At 40.6% G+C, this 20,830-nt stretch overlaps 1 protein-coding gene across 1 annotated transcript in view; it reads left to right on the plus strand.

Moving 5' to 3' along the window:
* LOC143420419 (uncharacterized) overlaps positions 1 to 17,819 on the plus strand; it is a 37,382-nt gene extending 19,563 nt beyond the window's left edge. The window contains exons 3-7 of the mRNA XM_076888578.1: positions 11,174 to 11,299; positions 13,207 to 13,380; positions 16,822 to 16,873; positions 17,011 to 17,087; positions 17,814 to 17,819. Of these exons, the coding sequence (XP_076744693.1) occupies positions 11,174 to 11,299; positions 13,207 to 13,380; positions 16,822 to 16,873; positions 17,011 to 17,087; positions 17,814 to 17,819 (435 nt within the window). The remainder of the gene's footprint in view (positions 1 to 11,173; positions 11,300 to 13,206; positions 13,381 to 16,821; positions 16,874 to 17,010; positions 17,088 to 17,813) is intronic.
* Positions 17,820 to 20,830: the final 3,011 nt, after the last annotated feature.

Genomic DNA, 20,830 nt, shown 5'->3' on the forward strand with positions numbered 1-20,830 from the left:
CCACTATGGTTCACGCCTCAGTGCTTTAAAGCAATTGTTAAGCTCTCTTTAATGACATGACATACACCATTATTGTGGTTGTCTCAGTCTCATATACTTGTTTATGTATTGTCTAAAGTTGTGAAATGTCAAATATTACACATGCTATCCTTGCCTGTTTGAATTTCATTCTTTAAGGGTTGAAATTCATATGAACTCCATATTGTATACTTTAAATAAAGGCTTTTAGAACAGACAAAGCTTACCCAGGACTGAGCTGGGCTGAAAGGTAAGGGTCTACTTCTCTCTTTTCTTGGGCCATTTTTAATCTAAATGAGTTTAAAAGTGAGGAGGTGGTGTAAGACTCAGAGCTTGGTCACACTCTTCAGCTATCAACGCTATGCAGATGTGCTTGCATGTGTCGTTGTGACTGACAGAAGATGAGAAAGTCCCGATAAGGGAACAGCACGGGTCCCTCACAAGAAAGCATGAATGCATTGCAGGTATGAAAAAAGTACCTAATTGACCTAACGAGGGGGAGTATTCTTTATTAAGCTAATTTTCAGTGGGGGGAACGATTTCAGTGTCAGTATTGATCAGATGTTGAGATGATGAACTTTTCTCTCCTCGGAGGATAGCTAGCTTCTAACATTCAATGCATCTGCTCTTCAGAAGCAACTGACAAATGTATGTTAATGTGTTGGCAGGATTCAAAAAATGAAATGAGGCAGCCCATCTTTTCAGATCAGTCATGTGTCACAAAGCCAGAGCCTCAGCTCTTTCCTCTCTCCTCCATGGGGCCGGGATGACCTCAATAATTAAGGGACAATTTTAAAATGCATTTCTAATTTTCTACCAGACTGAAAAGCTTTATCACGGAATAGCTGACAAAAACCCTCCCCTTGAATGGGGGTGACTCCTGGGCTTCCACTAAACTGGTCATGAATGCACAAACCATCTGTTTTTCTGGCCGTTTGTCAGTGTGAGCGTGGCGGAGGCAGCTGTCGGAGTGGCCCCGGTTTGAATGATGGAGCACACAACCTTTGTTTCACTCTGCAATGGCTTTGTGAGGTCTGGCTCGTCCTGCTCACGATGCCCTGCAATGAAACCAGGCGGGAGACGGTTTCTGTGTTTTGCCCCACCAGTCGCCACCAAGTTGGCAGAAAGACAGAGTCGGAGCAAGAGAGACAGACTTGGAGAGAGCTTGAGGAAATTAAATGAACGAAGAGAATGAATGAAGGGGAAAGAAAAATGAGGGATTGGACAGAAGGGATGTGGTCAGAGAGTTAAAGAGAAGGGAAGGTGTATGGCCGGTGAGTGCATTGTGTTGGTGAATGAGGATCTGGGGCATTGTGTGCCGGCCAATCTGTAGCTCAGTGGGTGAGGTTGTCAAGAGCCAGAGCCAGGGATTAGGGCCAGAGGGCCAGGAGAGTGAGGTGAGAATGTGAGAGCAGCCAGCAGGGTTGGGGGGTACTGCAGGAGAGTGGAAGCATGAAAATATCGCATGGTAGTAAAGACGGGAAACATTATTAGGAGCATCAAAATGTTGATTTGTTTTAGTTTTGTGCACTGCTTGAGTGAGCTGCTTAACTCTAAGAGTTTCAAATGTATGTTGGTAATTAAAAGCAACACAATTTTGTCTTTAATTTCCATTTTACTTGCATGAAAAAGGTGTTGCTGGTGTTGGTGGGAGTCCATGGTTGGCAGCCAGGAGTGCAGAAGGAAAATTCCTGTTAATTTGAGGCTCATGGATGCTCAAGGTTTCTGCCAGGGTATTGCAAGCTTGTAAGCACGCTGTGCACAAGTTGACCAGTGCCAGGCCAAAAGACCTATAACTGTTAACTTAGCTAATATTTCTTATTACCCTGCTGTTCCCATCAACTGTTTTACACACATGTTATACGCCACAACTTTTCTGGTTGCACTTGCACTGTGCTTTTTTGACATACCAAATGTGGATATAATCATGAATTCTCTAAAAAAAACAGTTGAAACAGCCATAACATAACTCCTGTGATTCTGTGGTCGGTCTTATTGTTTGCGGCTGTCCTAAACCTGCCGCTTCTCCCACTTTGCAATCATAGTGAAACACAGAAATAAAGAGATCATTGTTCGTTACTTGGCTTGGACTAAGAAGATTGGCTGGGACTACATGAATACATTTTGGTAAAAACAAAAAAATGCAACAATTTCATGCGTTTGGAGCAAAAGCAGATTCATTCAAAACTAGATATTTCTGCTTATTTTGGGTTTTTAATAACACTGATTTTATTGCTCTGCATTTATATTTAATATGTAGGTTTCCAGAGTGATGATGCAGTGATGATCTTACTGAGAAATCAAATAGAAAGATAAGAAACAGAAAGGAAGGATTGTTGTTAGGTTGTTATGATTTTTTACGCTGATACGAAAAAGATTGGTACCGGCTAAGCCCATCAAATTAAAATTTTATTCATATCATGTAAAATGTGTATTCTGCAATTTATTTTTCTGTTTTGTTACTTAGTATTCCTCTGGACAATTTCCTGTCCTCTTTCCTGGTACGATTTAACTTTTATTTGAAATTCATAATGACTGTTGTCCCCCGTGTGGGTGACACTGACCAGCATGACCTAATTGCATACGTTGTTGTCCTGGCTGAAGCACTTGACCGGAACAGAGAGGCTGCGAGTCCACACGTGTGGGGGTGTAAAAATAAGTTCAGTGTGTGTCTGTGTGTGTGTGTGTGTGTGAGATGTACACCGTTGTTGTGTTCATCAATCTGGCATTCATACATCGCTCACTTTGAACGATAATGTTCCTTATAGCTGTTTAGTGCATTCTCCATACAGTCTTGCTCTTTATTGACCTGAGTGACTCGTAAAATTCAAGAGACAAATGCACAGACGACAGCCCACGGTGACGCCCGCTGTAGGTAGCAATGGCCCAAGTCTCTGTGTTGTAATTTTGTGTATGCCTGCATGAAGTTTGGACTTCTTTGTGAAAGACATGTTAGACATGATCTAACGAGATCCGACCTCATGCGCTCATTCAAACATGAAGTCGAAGCATTTAAATGTCGTCAGAATAATGGAAAGTTCATATCTGAGGGTCTTTGTGTAACCCGACATTAAACCAACATATGCAGGCAATATAATGCCATTACTAAAAAGGTCTTGTTTAGAGATGGAAGTTGACATTATTTATGATATTCTAGCACACTCGTGAAACTTCTGGATGATGTTGATGGCAGAGTTAATGACAGTTGCCTTAAGGCACCAAAGAAAAATTTTTCCCGGCTCTTCCCGTGTGTGGGTTGACAGATGAATAAATGAGGGCCTGATAGGGTCTGTTCTTTCTGTCACAATACAAAGCTTATTTCACATGACTTACTGCTTGGTCACAGGCTTATTGTGTTTGGATGCTTTGAAAATCTTTTCTCTTCTTGCAGTAATGAAGTTCCTTGTGTTATAATGCAGTCTGTTGTTCTTTGTAGCACTCGCTAAGCTTGTTAACAGCTATGAATAACTTTAAAGGTCTTAGTGTGACAAATGTCATGATTAAAAATAGTTTTCTGCACTTTTAGGCTGTATATTACATTTCAGTTTCTTGTGTTTAATAATATAAAGAGTAGCATTCCCTTTTTGTTGTTTTTTCTTGACATTTTATTGCATCTCATTCATTTGTAATGGCCCAGCGATGCCGGCTGTGGGCTGGTAGAGCTTATGGTGGAAAAGCAGAGTTTAGCAGAAAGCAGTTGTGTTCTCTCACACGGCAGTCTGAGCATGGCGTTTTTCTGTAGCCCCAGGGCAGGCAGGCAGGCACCCAGCGCTAGCACTGCCCGTGTCCAGCCCCTCCCCATCTGTGTGTCACGAGTCAGATCTTGTTAGAGATGATGGTTCTCTGATGTGGACAAATTGTCACTAAGGGGGGACCTAGAGACTGAGAGACACGGCTTTGGGTATTTTGAGGGGAGAAAGTGTAGAGAAATGTGTGTGCAGAGAAGGACCTGAAACAGCAGAAGGACAATTCTGGTGCTTTGTCCCCGCCGTGAGGTGTAGAGTATCTCTGGGGTTTCATCCAGCTCCTCTGTTGTCTCGTGTTTAGCTGAATGTTAGTCTGGATGCTCATAGCAGCCAGGAGATCTCAGTAGGTATTTAGCTGCATTTAGTTCAGACAGCAGCAGAGAAACAATAAGCAAATCCCATAAGTCCACAGCGCCACACCGACGAGCCTCTCCTTTGCCGAGGTGTTGATAGGCGTGCCAGTCGTTGCGTTTAATGGGGCACTCGGGGAGACAAAATAACCCCCGGTTCTCTTTCAAAATGCATGCATCAGGTGCAGTTTCTCATTTCAGATCTGCGGCAACCTCCAATAGACTGCCAGCCACTCATTCATGATCTCACACTTTTGTCTCTTAACCTCCTAGGCTCACAATAAGCAGTGCAGTGACAGAGTGGCCCCTCTTTTAATGGTTAACGGGCCAAGAGAGGCCAAGCATCAACACCGGGCTTTGAGAGGAGGCTGGAGAAGCATATGGAGCTCTAAATAAAATTCAGATCAAGCACAATGATAGCTGAGTTCTGCTTTGTGTGTGGACGGCTGGGTGAAAAAAGGGGGCGGAGTGGAAAGTTGGATTCCCATAATAAGATCGTGAAGCATGAGGAAATGAATGTATGGCTCTGTAATGTGGCACGCTATTGATTCTAGAGGAAAATTGCAGCGGCAGTATTATTGTGGGGGGGGGGAGATACTTTTCAACTCTGCCCTTTATTACTCCTCAACGGCTGGCTGCAGTGAAGCCTCATCATCCGCCCAGAGTTCTGCTCCTAATCAATGACGCTGACAGATGACAGATTTTCCAAGCTTGCAGTCTTTGTCAGAGGCTGATGATCTGAAAAAGGCTTGGGTGGTAGGGCAATGAATAAGATGTTTAAAGCTCATAAATAAGCCCTCCAAAAGCTGCACTGCTGTGTGTATGTGTGCATGTCTGTTGCAGAAGAAGGGTTGTAGGGGGATATTTTTTCTTTTTTTTCTCCTCCCTCTTTTTTCACACTTGCAGAATCTGCGGCCTTTGAAGGACTTGTGAAGCCGAAGGCATCCCGTTGCTCAATCAAACAGATTAAGTCAGTCAGACAAGCAGCGATCTGTCCTATTCAATAAAGTTACTTTTGTCATGCTGGATCTCAGAGGGCCTCATATATGCATAACACTGGGCTTGGACATGTAACCGTTTTATCACAGTGTGAGCGGGCTTTGACTGGATTTTAGTTTGCTGTTTTTCTCTCCTTAGTCTTACGCCATCAACGTAAAAGACAATATTATTTATGGCAAACGCTATTTAATTGTTTTTTTTCCAATATTTTAACATTAACTTGAACGAATAATAAGATTAGAGTTAAAAAACCTTGTGATGTTCCTTAATCCCCTGATCTGTGAAAAGTTGAATAAGTAGTCTAAAGCACGGGGCAACCCAGTAATGAGGACATCTGTTTTCATATGGTCCTTGACACGTAGCACCAGAAATTTGATGTCATCCTGTCCAAACTGGTACATGGCTGGCAGACAGCATGGCATCCTGTGATTGGTTCTGACAAGCCAGTGACAGCTCTGGAGGTGAGGAGGGTGCATGACAAAGGGCAAGCAGAGGATGAGGGGGAACGGCGTCAGGCTATAGGTCTGTTTGTCTGTACGTCTGCCTGTCTTTTCTGGATTCAATAACCCACCCCCTCTCTCTCAACCACCATCACCCCCTCCTTTATAGCATGCTGCCATCAACACTCAACCTCCACCCATGTTTATCAAACCAGTGACACTTCCTTATCTGTAACAGCTGTTCTGCAGAAATATATTGCAAAAACATGTATCTTTATGTATAATATCTAAAATATTGCTTCTATTTAAAAGTCATGGTTCCTCAACCTTCACTCATTTATATAGATTTTATATCAGTATTTAGACCCCAAGGGGACCAGAAGCTGTTGCGATGTTCTTTTATCAATTGCTAAATAGGCCAACCACGGTTGTTTGTGGCTGGTATTATTATTTTAAAGATGGCCACCTGTCATTATGAAAATCAGCTGCTATGCTTTTGTACACAGCTGAGCACTGTGAGAGCCAACAAAGCCTCCTCGACGCCGAGAGTATAACATGTTTTTGGCAGCGAAATTCTCCTTGTCATTTTTTTTCTGCCTCAGACATAAAAGAGAAAGGAATCTCTGTTTCATACATGGGACACTTATTAGGGCTCCTAATGAAAAAGGTTCCCATTTAACACACTGACATGTTATAGCAGCCTGTGATGACTACATCAGGAGTTTGTCTGCTGGGCTCACAAAGCAAATTAGATGGCTGTTTTCTCCTCATGTGGCCAGTCTCCAGTGTGACCTTGCATTAGTGCATATGCTCACAGCAGGGTCACTGGTTTAGGGCATGATCTGTCAGCCTTTGTTTATGAAACGCAGACAGCACAAGCCTGTAAGATAACATATTTCATGCAATTAGTGGTCTGCTGTACAGCATTTCTCTACAGAGTATCAGTAAACAACATATATTATGGCACTTATATTCCATATACATGTTTACATGGAGCAAAATGATTATGTTGTCTTTTTTCAATTAACTGCAGAATTAATGTACAAAATGAAAAAAATCTAGTTTATTTTGATGATATGTTGCTTAATTTGCATTTTGACAGAGAAAGATTAGCAAATTCTACAATTTGAGAAACTGGAAACTGCAAATGTTCAATTGTTCAACTGTGGATAAATTCCTGTTGGATGAAAACGGTTTAAATGCAGGAAGAATAAATGTTGCCTGCGAACGCTTCTGATAAAGATGTGTTCAGGTTAGATCAGCTTGGTGTTCGCATGATTGAGATGGCTTCGATATGATAGAGATAGGTTGACAGAGTCTGTCAGTGCAGAGTTGGCAGCAGCTCTGACAACAGGCGCCCTCTGACAGTCGCTCTATAAGGCTTGGTAACCAGCCTTTTTCCTGGGAGGTGTTCACTGTCACTGTGCATTGTGGGTGCCTGGCAGCAGTATTTCTCGAGGCTGTCAATCTCCACAGACACTAACCTGCCATGTTAGATTTGACCTCCACTGGGGAGATTACTGTCTCCAAGCTTTAGAGGCATCCTTCATTTTTCTCTGCTCTGTAGGGATACCTGGGAGAGATGAGACGGGAATGCACGCAAGATTTGTAATGCTTAAATGTGACAAGAATATTCTCATTGCTAAAACCATTACAGCTACTTTTTTTTACAGTCAACATTTTAACTACTGCCCTTTCTGTATTTTCGAAAATGTATCTGGGAATTGATTTCTGTGATATGCAGCATTACGGGAATGTTACGTTGCGTAGTAGCACTGCATATCCGTGTTTTTGTGGAGTAGAAATGAGTTTTGGATAAGGACACTGGCTGTGACTTTGATGCGATATGTGTGTGGGAGGCCTCAGAAATGCCTGCTAATTAATGGCGTTACATTATTACTCTCAGCACAACTAGTACAGCAACTAGACAGAATGAGCTATCACTAGGTATATTTTGGGATGTGATAAGTTTTGTTCAATATTCTGCCGTGAAAGAAACAAAATACTTTACTGTTGACTCATTTGACTCACGATGAATAGATTAATGCTAATGCTCCACTCCTTGAAGTTGATTATACTTATCTGAAGCTATTAATCAGACAAACTTTTGTCATAGTCTCTTAAAAATGTTATATATCCACTACAGCAGCTTTGAGTGATACAACAATTTTCTGCCTTTTTAGGAAATAAGAAACTGAAACGTGGTCCTTAGACTGTATATCAAAGATGGAAGCAGCCACCATGTAATGAATGTATGAGGAATTTAACATAACTACCTCAAGTTATAAATTTTGGTTGTCGCATCTTAATCTTTTGAAACTAGGTGTGACCATATTTAAAGGGTTGGTCTGCTAATTCTAGAGGTAGCTATCTTGGTTATCAAGGTTCATACGTTCTTCATTGTGTTGCTAAGTGGGATGCTTTTGGCTAATGAGGCTTAAAACAAAACATTTCTTCATGTTTCAGACCTGAAGCTGTCCATTTTTTATGTACAGTCTGTTGGTGCCCTACAATGTCGAGAACAAACCTGAGTCCTTCCTTAGTTACGCTGAATAGTTTTGGACTTCTGGGGGCTTCCCATGATGCACTGGGAAGTGTTTCTTCCTTCACACACATCTTTTGACTCTATCAGTTTATGCACCACTGTGCACTAAGTCATTTATAATTATGAATTTCTGACTCTCTTCCACAGCGTAGCTTTTGTCCTCTCTCCCTTCCCTCAACTCTAACTGGTCACGGCAGATGGCTGCCTCTTCGTGAGCCTGATTCTGTTGGAAATTTCTTCCTGTTAAAAGAGAGTTTTTCCCTCCCGCTTTTGCCAGATTTTTGATAACAGTGGATAGTCTGATTGTTGATGTTTTCTCTGTATTTTTGTAGAGTCTTTATCTTAAATAATAATATAATAACATAAAGTGCTTTGAGGCGCCTGTTGTTGTGATTTGGCACTATGCAGTATAAATACTCAAGCTTTATTGTCATAAAGCTTGAGTACCACAGGTGTTGTTGAACTGATCATCTGGCTCCCTGCTGGCTTGCAGCACATAACTGGCATAAAATAATTCAAGAAATCTTCTCTCAAATACATTTCAGATTAAAAGGATCAGATGCATCTAATTCTGAGTGCTAACTAAGATTGCCAGGAGTTGCTTCTGACTGTTTGCGATAGTAACTTTATTTTATATGTAAAAAAAAAGTCTTTCTGGGATAGTAAGCATGAGATGATCCAACAATGTCAAGAATGATGTGTATCAAAATCATCAAAATTTCACAACGCAGTGGATTTTTTAAGCTAGTTTAAGCTAACTGGCTGTAGTCTTATATTCACTTTTCCCTGCAGGCTAAGAAATCACTCATTGTTTTGTTTTTTGTTTTTTACATTCAGTCTAACTTTTCAGCTCCTATCTGTCTGCTGAAGATGTGTAATGTTTGATACTGTGCACGTTCGTCTGCAGTAAATGCAGACTTGCATAATCAGCTGAGAAGGAAGTGACTCTGTTCTGTCCAGTGGTGACTCTGTCAGCAGTGTACCTCCTCACGCTGGTGTCTGTCTATAATTACATTTGAGTATGATGAGCTGTATGTACTACAGGATGTTGATGGAGTTTCTGTGTTCAGTAATGGCCTTTAACTTGAATTATTTGTATTAGGTTGAAGCTTTTACATAGACGCCAGGTGTTTTGTTTTTTCCCCCCAAACTTATTTTAACTTTGTAGTAAAATTTGATAATGTACCTTAATGTTGGAAATATTGGAATTTCCAATAACCTTTTTTAAGAAGGTTCAGCTATGCTATCAGAAGCTAGTTCAGCACATAACGATGTTGTTTGAGATGGGCCATCACACATAAATTTACTGCTTTCTCCATTCTTATCGTAAATTGACTGGTGCACTGAGAACGAGTGGTTATACAGTCACATAAAACCCCCAGTTATGACCTGTGTTCTGTTTAGCCCTTGATAGAAACGTGCTGTTGCTTCCTGGTGTATTTCTGACCATGAAAATTATAATATGGAACAAAGATTAGAATAAAATTATCGTGGCCGGAAGGCATTTAACCGCCTTGTTGAGGCACGCTGTTCGGGGTTAGAGGAGGGGGGAAAAAACCCTGGTCCCCAAGAATAATGATAATACATTAGGCTGTGAGCGTGCTGGTATTATTGCTGTACATTATGTATGTTCCATTTATACTACCTCACACAGCCCAACCACTGCTGACGGATAGGTCATTACTTCCCGCACCGGTGAACACTTATCAGGCCCCACTGCTGTTTATGGCCAGAATGAAGAGCACTTGTCAGTCAAGGTCACTGCTTTGTGTGTCCTCTTTAATAGTTCCTTCTTCACAGTTGTTGAACTTTGTATTCTAGCTCAGGCCCCCCCTCTAAGTGGTGAGGGAGATGGGGCAGCTTTATATTCAGGTAGATTCAAGCTTTTATGTTGTGTAGAGGAGCAGCCCTGCTGGAGATGCTTTAGCGGTCTGAGCAGGATTAAATGTTTCTAAAAATGTGAACATAATCTGAAGACAACAGGAAGCTCAAAGAGATCTGTGTCCAGTAAAAGCAAGCTAGCAAGCTGCTCTTCCATGTTTGTTTTTTGTGTCTGCCGTGTGTGCATGAAAAACAAGAGTGTATGATAAGTTCGGGTGACAGGATCCTAAGAGCCCGCTCTAACTGGAGGGCCAATGCTAATGCATGGCTGGTTGCGTTACACCAGCTAGTGCAGAAATCAGAAGTGGCCCACAGTGCAGTGCAGGCTTTGGCCCTGGGACAAAACCAGATTTTGGTTGCCTTGGTTTTCTTTTAGCCTCAAGTCTCAATATTTGTCATCTCCGCACAAGTTGTATCTCTGTATCTTGTAGCACTGTAGGCCTATAGAGGCAAAGACACTCACTTGTTTATTCAGCTTTCTTAGGTAAAAAGGCTTGCCCCATGGTAATTGTCAATGTTATTTTGTGTTTAGCTCTGATCTCTTTTTTTTTTGTCTGCACTTGTTTTCTGCTCCACAAAAACGGCCCCTTCGAATAAAACAATGAAAAAATCTGTTGTAAATTGTAATCCACACTTTCATATTTGAGTCAGATTGATATTTTTACCAGTATTGGCTACATCCCAAAAAAAAGAAAAGGGAAAGAAAAACGCAACTGATGAAACAGAATTTCCTGAAAAGATCTAAGACGAAATCACAGGTGTTACCACAGTGTTGCACCATGCAGGCAGCACTGTCACCAGCAGACTTGCAGTGTCAGATGAAGTCCACACGGATGCAGCTTTTCAACATAAAGAAACTCGATCTGTGGAAACCGACTTTTTTTGTCTCCCTTCACCCTGTGTCAGGACCTCATTTTCACTCCGCTGTCATACTTCCAAACAAGGGGATTTTTGACAAGGTGCTTTTCATTGTCATCGTTTTCCCTGTAAGTCACCCAGCATAATTTACGGTGCTCACCTTCCCAGCCTGTTTCCCCCCCTACAAGAAAGCCCCTCCACAGTCCCACTCCGAGCTGTAAAAATGAACAGTTCCTGTTTCTCTGCTTTGATGCAATGCTGACAGGAGTCACTTTGATATACTTGGGAGTATGAAATTTAGATCTGTCCTGTTTTTTTTTTTTTTTCCTTCCCGAGGCTTCATCTTTGCAGACATTGGGAGCTGTCATTTTGCAACACCCTGTGATGTGGGTGACACTCAGCTGCTTTGACAGGTGCTGGACAGCAGACACACTCGTAGACGAGCTGGCAATATTTCTTCAGGTAAAGTGCTGAAATGTGTAAACGAATTATTGATAAATTTATCTCTGCACATTTTTTTTTTAATAAAGTCACCCTTCTGTTCAGTAAAAAAGTCAGCATTTGATTAAATATCACTAGTTTAGACTGGTTTATTCATATTTATCAACTAAAAATTCAAGACAATTTAATAACCAGCTTTACTCATTTTACAAATCCACGAAGCATCTTTAAAATGCTTCTTTGGACATTCATGAAGATATCAAAATTTTCCAACAGTCTTAATCTAATGCATGCAAAAAAATAAGCGTTGTGTCCAAGATCTTAAAACTGCCTAGCTATATTACACTTTAAATGTAATCCTTATTTGCACCTAATTTAATATTCATCCCTCAATAAATGAGTCATTGAGCTGATCTGTATAAGAATACAAACTGAGTGATCTTACCTTATTAGCATATTTTTTATGTGTCATAAAAATGGAAGACTTTTCTAACTTTACATTAGACACACTAGTTAGGTGAGACGGATGGTTTCGTTGCAGTGCTATGGTTGGATCTCGGCTGCATGGTGCACTGTGGGAGCCCACAGGGTGTGTGTTCACAGCGTTTCCTGGATTAGACACCTTGGTATGGCCTGTGGAGAGATGTTCATAGTCTGCTGTTCACACAGTCTGCCTGCTACAGCTGAGCTGCCCTTTGCCAACAGGCCTGGAGACAGGACGAACACATTTAGATTCGCATGTCGCAGTTCTCTGTTGTCATTATTTTTCACTCTTTGCTGTTGTAGGTGAGGGTAATTCGAGGCTGAACGATGTAGACCAATAAAAAAGTGTTTCAAAAGTTTTGTTTGTGTGTCCCCTCAGGTGCACCTCTATTCACTTGGTAACATTTTACAGACTTACATGCAGATTTAAAATATCTGATTAGAGCGCTGGTAGACTGCGTACTGGATAGCTTGGCAGTTTTGTGCCTGATAGCACAGTTCACAGCTTACCAGGCCTATTGTTTCACCACACACACGCACGCACACACAAACATGTTGACATGCTCATCTGTCACTAGGAAAACCGCCACAGGCTGTGGCCTTGGCACAAAGACATTCTCCGAGCTGAGTGAAGATGCTCAGAGCCAAGATGCACCCAGTCAAAATGTTAAGAATTTCACATGCCAGAATCGACAAGCACAAGCGTTGATTTGAGGAGAAATGATGTTGAAGCAGCACTGTTGATACACATGACAAAAATGCTTTACGGGTTTTTAACAGCTTTAAAAACTCCCTGCTTGGTTGTGTTGTTAGTGCTTTGAAAATCTAAAGAAATAAACAAATTACTAAAAATTATTTAGCATATATATATATGGTCGGCAGCCTTATGAAATTTCCCCTTGTGGGACTAATAAAGGTATATCAAATCAAATATATATATATGTATACATATATGTGTGTGTGTGTGTATATATATATATATATATATATATATATATATATATATATATATATTTAAAAGCTATTATTTTCCTGACAGTTCAGTGTCAAACATAAAAATGTTCCCTGTGTCTAAAATTAAATCTACCAAAAGAGCTGCAACAGGGCAAAGCTAATGAGACGTCATGCGTGCAGGGTGTGGTTAAGAAGGGTTGTTTACGTCTGTGTAGGAGCTTTAAGTAGACATTATTATCATTATTTTGCATCTGTATTCATTCAAGAAACAGCTGTTGAATTTTGAGCGAGATTTAAAGTGGCAGGGCCTGCAGTTGTTCTTGTTCATTCAGCTAACTTAGCTTTGACATGATGGCTTCTGGCAGAGTTTTGTGCTGAACTCAACATCTGTGACAACTGTCAGCACCACTGACCAGTCCTCTCCATGTCTCTTTCTCTTTTGTGTCTGTATATCCCTCTTCCTCTGTTCTCTGTGTTTTCCTGCCTTCCAGGATTGCCCACTTTCGGGGGTAAAGACCAAAACAGAAAAAGCGGGAAAAATGGGAACCTTTGTAGCCACTAGATCAGTTTCTTCTGCCAGTACCCATCTCCATCACTGCCACATCAGCTGGTCCCAAGGTTGTGAGGTCATCCAAACATCTGGCCCCTCCGCCATGTTTTCTAAGGTCAGTGGGTAGCATCTGTTATAGACCCCACCACCTTCAGTGTCTCTGACAATGAAGATCACGCTGAGAAAACCAGACAAAATACTTTGATCAGTTATAATTGTTGACAGGAAGTAGACCTGATGCGTGTAAACCTGCTGCAATCCATTGCGGTGCTCTGGTAATTTATGAAATAGTCTTGAAATCCAGTGTGTTTGTTCATATACAGTTCTTAAAAAATAAATTAGAGCACCTGCCAGAAAAACAAGAAAACACAAATTTTATAGAAATCTGTAAAAGCTGAAAATGATATTGCTATTTATTAGGCAAGTAATAAACAGGTGTTCTTCTTTCTTTTATCCTAATTTGAGCCGTCACACTGGACTTCTCTGAGGAGTCACAAATTAATCAAGCATGATATTATTCAAGTACTAAGACAATTTTTTTCTGATTAGGAGTCCAAGTAAATAACTGTAATTTGACATAAAACAAATAATGTGCCTTATTTCAGCTTTTTTAGTAAAACTGTAAGTTTAAACAATCATGGATAACAACAACAACAACAATTATACTTTAGAAATAAAAATATCATTTTGATATTTTGAACTCCTCTGTATACCAAAGTAACAGTAAACAGCAGCCAATCCACAAGAGAATGCATGAAAAATAAAAGAATAAAGTTGTTGCAGTGACCCAGTCAAGTTCAGACCTCAGCCTGATTGAAATGCTGCGTTGGGACCTCAAGAGAGCTGTGCATAAATGAATGCCTGCAAACCTCAATAGACTTAAGCAACACTCTAAAGAATAGTGGGCCAAAATTCCAAAACTGATAAAGTCATATCAGAAAAAAGGTAAATATTTAAAAACAAATGCTATTCTAAATCACATGCATATGTATAAAGACAATCTTGAAACAGTCAGTTCAATAACATGACTAGTTCATATTTTTCCTGTTGATTGGCTCTTTGGGATAAGATCTGCCAGCTTTGGTTTCCCACTTGAATTTGTGTTGAGGGTTTTTTTTGGTTTTTTTTGCGTGGCATTTCTCTCACTCGTGTTTTTGTTAATCAGAAAAGTCATCCCATATTGTAACCGAGCCTGTACCCAAGACCTTAAACTTCCTAATGTCACCTTGGAGACGGTGTAGATTTTTCCTTTTCTTTTCCACGTGCTTTCTGAGATCACGCAGCACAGTGAGTACTGATTAGGATTGAGTTATTATAAATAGCTCAAAATATGAATGAATATGCATAAATATGAATCACCTTTTCTATTTCAGTCTTTTTTCTAGTTCATTTTAGAGGATTTTTGTAAAATAGGAAGGACTGAGCTCTTTTCAGCAACTCTGTTTATAATTATACAACAAGTCAAAGACACAGAGGTACAGAATGCTTCAAAGACAGAACTTTTAATTTAAGCAATTTTCAAGAGTTAATGTTTTGGTGAAGTGTCTCAAGGCTACAACACTGTTTTAGTAAGCTGCTCTCCACTGTTGACCACTTCATGCAGTATCTCTGTACTAAGTACTGCAATTTGATCCATTGTTTTGGATCTAAGTTATGATTTGGCCTCAGAGCATAATTCCCTGCAAAAACAGCTCAGAGATTGGTCACACTAGTTGCATGCCAACTCTTCATATGTGTACATTCAGTGTTATTCAACCTTGCTGGAGTTGTAGTTTAGATCTTAAAGCATTAACTTGCCAGGCCTGTACTATAAAGGTGAATTAAAATTCATAAATTACTTAAAGCTTAAGCCAGTTGCAGTTGTCACATTTTCTCACTCCCAGTTCCTGACACAAGGACACATTCATGCAAATATTGAACTTGTCTAGTCCTAGGAAGTCCCTTTCCATGTCCAACATCAGCCATTTGGTAACGATAGAAAGAAGAGTACTGGATTTATCTGTCCTACTCCAGAGCAACATGACCACTGATGTGTTTATGTAGAACCAGGTTTGTGAGGCAGATGATTTGGTGGCATGTAGGCACCTGTCTCTTTGTGTCTGTTCTCAGTGAAGTTTGAGCAGCAGCCGGCGCTGTGATGTCAGGGGCTCTTAGGGGTCAGAACAGGAATTATTGAACAGAGGGTGGCTGACAGAGCGAGCTGGCACTGGGAGCAAACAGATGTTGCAATCATAAAGAAATACACAACCTCTGAATTAAATATGAAGAGCGGGGGGGTTGCAAGAATTGAGCATACTTCTCGACTCTCCGTTACTTGTCCAATCGCAGCAACTTGTTGCAAGTTTAGGAATCACCGATTGGTCGGTGGCCATCATCACGAGAAGCAGGTAAATCGGTTAAATTATGCAGGTTTCAAAACCTCGAGGACAGGATGCGACCAAAAAACCTTGGAGGAAAAAAAACATCTTGCAAGAAGACAGCTGTTCAGAACATACTGCAGATTCATTATTCACAAGCAGAGAGTCTCTGGACACAGCATGTTATGTCAAAGTGTTTTAAAGCATTTACGCCACAGTGGCTCAGTGATGAAATCTGTAAAAAAGAGAAGAATCTGACAGGATGTCCTCAGAACATTGTTTTACCACAAGTGTTTTGTTTCCCAGCCATTTTACAGGGTTTTTCACTCACAAGGAATTACAAGTGTGTCTGAATATTTGATGGCAGAAGCCATGGAGACACTTTTGCGTCTTCTTATCGTCGTAATTCTGCAGTTTGCAAGTTGTGCACCGCGGTTCTTTACAAGAAATTCGATTTGTGTTTTACTAATTTTTTTTTAGATGCTCATATGTTTAAACTCCATGCACAGTCGCTAGGAGTGTGTTATATGGAGTGTGTGTGTATCATCGCATTGATATACTGTGTTTTATGTGATTTTTAGGGGATTTAAGATTCATTTTAGTAGTTGTCATGTAACACGAGATGTTTCCTCTGTTAAAGGTAACAAGGAATTGTGATTTGAGCCTTAAGTTTCTTTGTCATGTGATGACGTGACTCCCAAAGCCTTAGAAATGGCTTTGTAATCCTTTCCTGACTGATGGATGTAAATTATTTTGTTTTTAAGCTGCTTCTTTAGATCGTGGCATGATGCGTTGTTTTTTGAGATCTTTAAGGTAACTTAAATTTGTCAGGCAGTTTCTATTTGAGTTTTTTTGTTTTATTAAACAGGTCTGGCAGTAATCGGGTCTGGGTGTGGCCATTGAAACTGAACCAAGGGTTTTCAAAAGTGTTTAAAACCTCATCCGAAGATTCAGATTTTGGTTGGTTCAGATAAGAGGTCCTGGTAATTTAAATAATGTTTCAAATTAACAGCCCAAATAATTGCCCAGAGGTGTTTCAGGGTGGACTTGTAATCGCTCTCCTCTTCTGTCTTTTCTTTTTCTCTTTATTCAAGCCACACTAAAAATAACAGAGAGCATCTAGTGTCACATTTTCCTTCTTCTGTGTTACACCGTGAAAATGTCATTGAGCGACAGCGGTGACTTTTTCAACCCAATAGGTGCCACCTGACAAACCTGATCTGTCTCTCACTGTAAATGCACCTCAACATGGTAAATGCAGTTTTTCCTAACACTATATTAACTCATTTCACGACATATTTTAAACCCACTGCTGCAGATCTGTGTGTGTGTTTGTGTGTGTGTGTGTGTGTGTGTGTGTGTGTGTGTGTGTGTGTTTATCTTTAAAGTGGATGGCCTCCTGCCAGTTGGGCCTACTCCGAGTGCCGCAGTGTCAACAGTGACGAGAAAGGGCCAGAGGGGTGATGTAAGTATTGATACACTTCTTGAAATCACTTTGTCACCACCAGACATGCCAGGCTGCTGAAGTACCACACAACAGCAGGAAGATGATTGTGAATTCTTGGCAGCAGGATGAGGGATGCCATTAAAAAGGCAAATGTGATTAATTTTTAGTGAGAACGCTCTCATGTTGGCGAGTCAGTGAGGTCGGGCTAAAGGGATGTGACACAGAAATTACTCCTCCCCCTGCTCCTAATGTGACTCGTCATTCTCAAGAAATATCTTGGAAATGGGAAGACAAAAACACTCTCATCCAATAGCCTATTTGTTCAGGGCTTTTGTGGCAGGAATCTGGCTCGATAGCACAAAGAAAATCCATTGCTCATTGTAGATCACTGGCTATTTAACACACGATCGAGGGAGATATTTGATACGTCATCATCCTGGCACGTTTAGTTTGTCTGTTTTAGTTTGTTTAAAAAGAGAAAGAAAATGAAATGCCTTTTTCTGTTCCAGTACTGTGTTTTTCTGTAAACCTGTTCGAACTAAGACTCCCCCTCCTCACCCCTGTGGAGTGACATTTTCCAGGTGACACAATGGCGTAGGCCACACTTAATCTGGACCCCTTTATAAACACGGCGGGGCTGCGGCACCTCCACCGCTGCCTCTTGTCTCTGTCTGTATAAGCGCTAACAACAAAAGACAGGACACAGGTCACGTTAAAGGTTATGTCCTTTTCTGTTTCATGCAGTTTTAGACAAATGATTTTTACAACTTGAATTCATGTAATTATTGATATGCACAGCAGATAAAACCGCACAAGTCTTCTTCATTTTAGTTATGTTGTGACTTTTTCAGACTCCTCATCATCAGTGGGTTTTTTTTCCACACCAAAAAACCTAAATAAATTGCTTGATACATTTTTTTAGTAAGAAAAAAAACCCCCAAATAACTGCTGAATCTAGAAAATATGGTACAAATTAAAACTCATATTTTCACATTAATATTTAATTTTAAAAAAATTCTGGCAATTATTTCATGCTTTAGAGTGTTAAGCGTTAAAGTACAACAAATTCATGTGTGTTTAGGGGTTTGCGTGTAGAGGCAATGAAAAGCAATATTCATATAAAGTGGTGTTTATAGAGCTCTATAGAGGTTTATATGAAGCCCACAATAACTTTTGCCTGCCTATGTGCCTTTTTAGAGTTTTATGCTTCTTCGTGTTCCTCAAAATGACACAAGAGAACCACAACAGCAAAGTTATGATAAAAAAACACCCCAAAACAACCAGCTGGAAGTGGTCTGAACCACATATAGCTGAGAGACAGTCTGTGTACTAAAATTACGCTACAGATTGATCTTTTTCATATTTAGTCATAAGTCATTTATCTATTTTTTATTCAAAAAATGTCAAAAGGATGAAGGTTCTGAGTCTATTTAGCCTCAGTGTTTATAATTGAGCTATAATTGATTCCCCAGACATCCATGAATAGAGAGCCTCAGAGTGCTCAGAGTCATAAAAATTACACTCTGCATGTCTTGGAAAGATGAAATTGTAAAACGTTCCCCAAAACGGAAGTGTTTCTTTTAAAATTGCCAGCTGCCCTCGCTGAAAACGAAATATCTTCTGAGTGTTAAATCGATTATAAAAGTCACAAGCCAGCAGAGATCACAATTGCTTAATCCGTTCTCGCTTGTAATCTTGGATTAGCCCTCGGTTTACGTCTCCTCAACAGAAAATAACAATCCCACTGCACACAGGCCAGCAGGACAGTCAACTGCACACCGTGCTGTAGTTTACTTAGGGTGGAAAACTGCTCATGTTCTTGTATCCCATTACCATGACCACCTTGAGATAAATGGCTCTTTCTCCCTTCTGCCATAAGGTTTTATATCAAACGACATGTGTTGAGTATCTGACTGCAGGTTATATTGTTGCAGCGGAAATAAAACAATCACTTTTGGAGTCGTTTCAAGGCGCCTGCATGCGCTGTGTAACTGCTGGCCGACCTATACGCACAGTGTTTATAGATGTAGGGAAGAGGACAGTGGCAGGTGACAGGTTAACTCTGCTGTGTAAATTCCTGGGCCGTGTATGATGTAGCCTGTGATCCTGCGGTCCTTGATTAGATCTGAGCCAGTAAATATCCTGTGATTAATCAAAAGGGCTTGTTCTGTGTGTAGCGTCCCTGTGTCACCTTCACAGCTGGGTGGCAGGGCCGCTGTGTTTACCGCACTCCACTTCCATCCCTTCAGACCTCATCCTTATTTCATCACAGCCCACAGAGGGACGACTTAAAGGCTCCTGCAGCCCTAGTGCTGCGGACATGGCTGGCATTATAATCCAAGATAAAAACTGAGATATTGTGGAAGATTTTTGTCATCTAGTGAGCAAAATGTGCGGGTGTATAATCTCCACAGTGAGGCTGTGTCCCGCTGTCTAGTATGTTACACAAATGTAGAAGTGGGAATTGTAAAAGTTTATTTTTCAATCTTTTTTAGCTTTCTGTAGTTTTATTTCTTCATTATTATGATTGGCACTCTATTTTAAGTTAAATGCAGACGGACACACGCACGTTTCTGGGATTGCAGAGCAAAACACAAGTACCGTTCATCTCTTGTACTCTCTACTCTCGACCCTTTAAAAAGAAATATATAAAAAAGTCTTTATTCTAGGCAACACAGATGGGGGAAGCGAGTCCAACATTGTGTTTTATGATATTTGTTGACAATAAGAAATATAGAATACCACCATCCTTATCCTTTAACTACAAAATAATTAGCACTCAGACCGAGAATATCCCCTGGAAACAGCTTTGCTACAGGCTCGTTACATCCATGAAACATGTTCAAATGAAGGCCAACATGATAATGGGTGATTATAGTAATTAATAGACTGAACTAATTACTTTAGCCAGTTGAGATTCATTTAATGCTGAAGAGTAAGTGGTGTGTGTTTGAGTGGAGCCTGCCCAACTGAAACTGACTCATTTCTAATTAATCATACTCCTCTGCTTCCTTACAGTATCTTTAGCGTTGTCTGATAACTGGTGTCACTTTAGTTAGCTCCTGTCTGTTTAAAAAGAAAAAAAAACCCAGTATGGTCCTCACAGCATCTTCTTAGGCACTATTTTATTCCCTGAACAGCTCACTTGGAAAATCCGTCCTGATGTCCTGACTTGTCTGTGGAGCATGATTTCACTGATTCCTGCCCCCCTTTTTATGATGACTCCTTGATTGTCATCTGAAGATGGTCTGTGGGACATGCATGTCATGTTAATAAAGGCATTAAAACCCGTGTATCCCTCCACCACAGAACAAAGTCTGGACCTGTCCGCGAATATAGATCTCTAATTGCTTTTGCGTGGTGGTGCAGCAGAATTGTGCTTCCCAGATGTCACGTCTGCCAAACCCCGGTGCACATCACTGTCAGTGGGCCTGAGAAATCTCCCTAACAAGCTTGTGATTACATAAATCTATAGCTGCAGTGTCGCCAAAGAGACTGAATAACTTTCAAGGAGACTTCATGTTTGATGTTCCCGGGCTTGATTGCAAAGAGGAAAAAAAGAGAAACCCTTTATATTGGGAATGTGTCCAAACACTCTAGGTTTGCTAATTTTGTCATAGTCAATTTTATAGCATGGCCGTGAGAATGGGTGGCGATGAAATGAAGTTTCTGAGTGCTTTGCAAAGGGGCGTGAGTGGGTTTGACAGGCCACTGAAATATGCTCCGCTCTACCTTATTTCATTACAGCAGCAGGGGCTAAA

The sequence above is a fragment of the Maylandia zebra genome, linkage group LG9 (assembly GCF_041146795.1).
Source record: "Maylandia zebra isolate NMK-2024a linkage group LG9, Mzebra_GT3a, whole genome shotgun sequence".
NCBI classification, from domain to species: Eukaryota; Metazoa; Chordata; class Actinopteri; order Cichliformes; family Cichlidae; genus Maylandia; species Maylandia zebra.